The sequence below is a fragment of the Nelumbo lutea genome, chromosome 2 (genome assembly GCF_056320005.1).
Source record: "Nelumbo lutea isolate HS-2025 chromosome 2, American lotus-T2T, whole genome shotgun sequence".
Lineage (NCBI taxonomy): Eukaryota > Viridiplantae > Streptophyta > Magnoliopsida > Proteales > Nelumbonaceae > Nelumbo > Nelumbo lutea.
This window is the reverse complement of record NC_142685.1, coordinates 55,517,299-55,522,040: the sequence shown is the minus strand read 5'-3', so window position 1 is coordinate 55,522,040 and position 4,742 is coordinate 55,517,299. Positions and strand designations below refer to the sequence as shown.

At 46.3% G+C, this 4,742-nt stretch overlaps 1 protein-coding gene across 1 annotated transcript; it reads right to left on the bottom strand.

Moving 5' to 3' along the window:
- Positions 1-356: 356 nt before the first annotated feature.
- On the bottom strand, positions 357-4,259 carry LOC148870839 (phenylalanine ammonia-lyase). Its single transcript, XM_088969084.1, has 2 exons — positions 3,659-4,259; positions 357-2,360 (listed from the first exon to the last, which is right to left on the bottom strand). The coding sequence occupies exons 1-2, from the start codon at positions 4,048-4,050 to the stop codon at positions 611-613; spliced, it is 2,142 nt and encodes a 713-aa protein (XP_088825210.1). The 5' UTR covers positions 4,051-4,259; the 3' UTR covers positions 357-610.
- Positions 4,260-4,742: the final 483 nt, after the last annotated feature.

Here is a 4,742-nt window from a genome sequence, read left to right as displayed (position 1 = left end):
TGACAAAGTCAGCAAGGAAGAGTGAAGCCATGCACACTCCACCCTCTACCACCATCACCACCTACCATCAATTTTGTGGTCTGGTGGTGACCACAACTCCTTTCCTCTCCAATTACGCCATTTAAAATTGAAATTCTATTTCAATTATTGGGCTTAACGTTTACATGTAAATGGGTCCCAAGCCCCCACAACCATCAAATTGTCTGTTCATTTTCGGACTACGACCCACCAAAGATCTGGCCGACAAGTAGAAAGGACTGAATTATGAATTTACCAAGTAGAAATTAAAGGAAACGAGTAGAAAACGAGAAAAACAGAAATGGAAACGATAATAAAAGAAAGGTGGCGCAGGGAGATGAAGAAAGTGAAGAACTGCTTATCAGCTTATATATTTTACATTTGATGTTGCATCAAACTCGTCGAGAGGGTACAGAACAAACCCCAAAAAAATAAAAATAAAATAAAGTAAAGCAAAGAAGTAACAGAAACGGTTCGAAAATCACAATATGCCGGCATCGCCACTGTGGCGATTCCATGAAAATATTACAAAGAAACTTAGATAAAGAACAGAAGTACGACGTATTAATGCAATAAACAGCAAATAGTAGTCTTAGCAGATTGGGAGAGGAGCACCGTTCCAATCCCTGAGACAATCCAATAGTGGGTCGATCATTTTCCCCTCGCACATTGCTGAGAACACCTTGTCGAATTCCTCGCCCGGTGATCGGACCTTCTCGCCGGTCAGCAACCCTGTGTGTAGCTGTTCCCTCACAAACTTGTATATCGGGTAGGATCTGCATTCCTTGATGCGGTTGGGGACTGCTGGGCTCCCACTCTCGTACGCGATTCTGGCACCCTCGACTTCCTTGGGCAGAAGGGCCTTCAGTTCTTCCTCAAAGGCGGTGATCTTCTGGAATATTGAGGTGTTGGAGTTCTTTTCATTCTCGCCGTTGAGGAGTGCATGCTCGACGAGAACTCGCCTGAGATTTTGCATAAGTGGGTACGTCGCGCTGCATGGGTCGTCGATGTAGGCGAAGACGTACTCGCGGTCGACGACCTTGAGCAAATCCTTCTCGCAGAACCTGGATGGGTGAAGCTCCCCGTTGACGCCCATGGTGAGAACCCTCTTGGCCAGTTGGCTCACTGTGTTCTTGACTGTGCTCTTCAGTGTCTCCTCCAAGTGCCTCAAATCGATTGCTTGGCACAGTGCAACCATGTATGTTGCAGACATGAGCTTCAGGATGTCGACGGCTTCGGCTGTCTTTCTGGAAGAGATCAAGCCCAAGGAGTTGACGTCCTGGTTGTGTTGCTCTGCACTTTGGACGTGGTTCGTGACCGGATTGGCGAGGAACTGGAGTTCAGAACAGTAAGAAGCCATGGCGATCTCGGCACCCTTGAACCCATAATCTAAGCTGGGGTTGCGACCGCCTGATAGATTGGAAGGCAACCCGTTATTGTAGAAATCGTTAACAAGCTCGGAGAACTGAGCAAACATGAGCTTCCCAATGGAGGCAATCGCCAAGCGAGTGTTGTCCATGGAAACGCCAATGGGGGTCCCCTGGAAGTTACCACCGTGGAGGGCCTTGTTCCTCGACACATCGATCAATGGGTTGTCATTCACGGAGTTGATCTCCCGCTCGATCATCTTGGTCGCCGATCGGATCACTTCAATTTGGGGGCCCAACCACTGGGGAGATGTACGGAGAGCGTATCTGTCTTGCTTGGGCTTCTGGAGAGGATCAATCTCGTGTATCTTCTGAGCTGCCTTGACGTAAGAGCTTCCGTCCAAGATGTGTTCCATGATAGCTGCAGCCTCGATCTGTCCGGGGTGATGCTTCAGTTTGTGAGTCAGATGGTCGGTGAACTCCGGTTTGCCTTGCATCACTTCGGCGAAGATGGCGGATAAGACCTCGGACAAGACAGCGAGGATGTTGGCCTCGAAGAGAACCATTGAGGCCAAACCAGACCCCACAGCGGTGCCATTAACAAGTGCAAGACCTTCCTTGGGCTGCAACTCAAAGAATCCACCATTGACCCCGGCAAGGTTGAAGGATTCGCTGGCATTAAGGATGTGGCCATCGGGTCCCACGGCTTTGGAGTTGGGGCGGCCGGTGAGGAGGCCGGCGATGTAGGAGAGAGGGACGAGATCGCCGGAGGCGGTGATGGTGCCTCTCAGGGGCAAGCATGGGGTGATGTTATTATTGAGGAATTTAGTGATGGCTTCTAAGATCTCAAATCGGATGCCAGAGTATCCTTGGAGGAGGGTGTTGATCCTCACCAGCATGGCCGCTCTGGTCGCCGAGTGAGGCAATGTGTGGCACGATTCCGTTCCGTTCCCAAAGATTCCAGCATTCAAGAATCTGGTTGGTGCAACAAAATATTAATTAATTGTTAGTTATATACTGGTCCAAAGACCCAAAGCCATTTTTTTTATAATTCAATTTTCTGCTGAAAAAAACAAACAAATTCTAATGTATTATTATTTACCAAAAATAAACTTTGTGATTTGTGAGCCCTATCACTACAGAGCCGAGTCCCCTTCCCATGAATTGGTCCGATCATATAATCACAGCCGCCCATTTATTTTAGTATAAAATTAATGAGCATGGGCAGTTGAGATTTTCTAGTTATATTGTCCCTTGGAGCTAAACTAAGGTGATGGGATTCATTCACTGCAAGGCCCGTTCGAACAATCATTATAGCCTCGTATTGGGAATATCTTTCCCACGGAAGAGATGTTTTCGATGCAAGGTTGAAAAGGCTTTTCGAACAGTATTCGAACGGTAAACTTTTGGATTCCAACATTTTATTCCGTCATTTAACTTTATGAAATATTCTCCCAAACTACCCTTATTGAGACCATTTTGCCCCTTAAACTCAGTTTTTCTTCTAAATTCCTAAACTCTCACATATTTTTCTCAACTTTTTTTCAATAGAGTTTATATATCTTAAAAACTTCTAGTAAAGGTAAAATTTATCAATTAACTAAATAATAAAGATAATTTAAAAAATTTACCCTTTTAATATTTATTGCTCTCAACTCATAAAATCTTAAATGGGCAATTCAATAATTTTACCTTTTCATTAACCCATTAATGGCAGTTCGGATTTACCATTCGCACCCACACATACAGAGCATCTCCTATTATGCTTGTATGTTATTATGCATGGAGAGAAATTCCCATGCACAGCTGTAGTGGTGGGTAGAGATCTGGAGTCCAGTAATGGATCAGGGGCACAACCCTTTGATGGATAATTAAGATAAATTGTACACACTACACAGTGGTCAATTTCGTGGTTCAAACCCAGACCCGATCCGGGTATATGAAAATAGCTCCGACTCTTTTCCTACCCGTTGTCGGGTATTTCCTGGCCCACAAGTTACAACTATCTAGTACCTACCAGGCTACCACTACCACCACCTTTCGTAAAGGTAGCAAGATTAGGCTAGCATCCCCTGAACGAACCACCAGGTAAAAATTCTGTCGGCTCAGCTGTGCATGGGAATCGGTGGCCAACCACTTAAACGCCTCAGCCCAAATACGTTGGAACAGGGAAAAATCGGTGGCCAACCACTTAATCCTACCAAGAATTAGAATGGTTCAATTCATTAAGAAATGATAAATCTGGGGAAAGTGGGGATGATTAATGTATTTACCTAATAAGCTCTTTCTGAAGGGCTCCTCCTTGTTTGGTTCTTCTGTGTGAAGTTGCACCGAAACCGGTCGTGACACCATAACTGTCCGTGCCCTTGTTCATGCTCTCCATGACCCAATCGCTGCTCGCTTTCACTCCGGCCCTTGCCGACTCCGCCAGCTCCACCTTGACACCGGCGTCGTGAGTGGCGATGGCCGCCACTTGGGAGATGGTAAGGGTCTCGCCGCCTAGCTTTACCACCGGCTTCCGGTACTCTTGCACCATGCGCTTAACCTCATCCAGGTGGCTTCCCTTGAGAGACTCGGCGGCCATTTGCCAGTTCAGTGGGTCTTGTTGGACGCAGAAGCTTTTGATGCTGCCGTTGCCATTGCAGTTCTCGTGGGCGAATTCCATTTTCTCAGTAGATAGCCTAAACCCCGACAGAAAAGACTAAGCGATTCCGAGGACAAGAGCTGCTCCTGTCTTTTTGTGAGAAACTGCAGATTAAGCCGGAGGAGGTAATGGTGGGGAGGAGCAACAAAGTAGAAACAGAGAGCTTATGAGATTTGATTTGAGTGAGGAAATCTTTGGGAGAAGGAATTTCCTGAGTTGGTCACCAGTTTTTGGTTGCTTTAAATAGAGGTCTGGTCTCACTGTGTTGGGTGGGATGGCACAACGGGTTAGTTGAAAACATTTGCTGGCCGCTGGATTGTTCACTCATACGGTCATTACGATGTTGCCACGTGGCTAAAATACGAAGCATTGCATAACAATTAACAAGCGCATGACATGAGGACCAAACGCGGGATTTTGGTTTTACTCGTCAAACATGAAAAGAACGACTAAACGAGGTGGTGGTTGGTGAGCGCGAGCGAACCCGAACGGCAGCCTGACGTCATTACTAATTTGCCCCCTTTGCTTGATTGAAATTACCAAAAGCTCCTTCAGACAAAAATTGGCCCCACCAATGAAAAGTCCACCGGGCACCAACCAAAAAGGACCAACCTGCTGCCTACGGCCTCCATACACCAAGAAGAACGGGGTTTTCTTTAATAGTTTTTTTATTACGGGGGGTAGTTTAATCATTTTCTTGGCGTGAATAATTC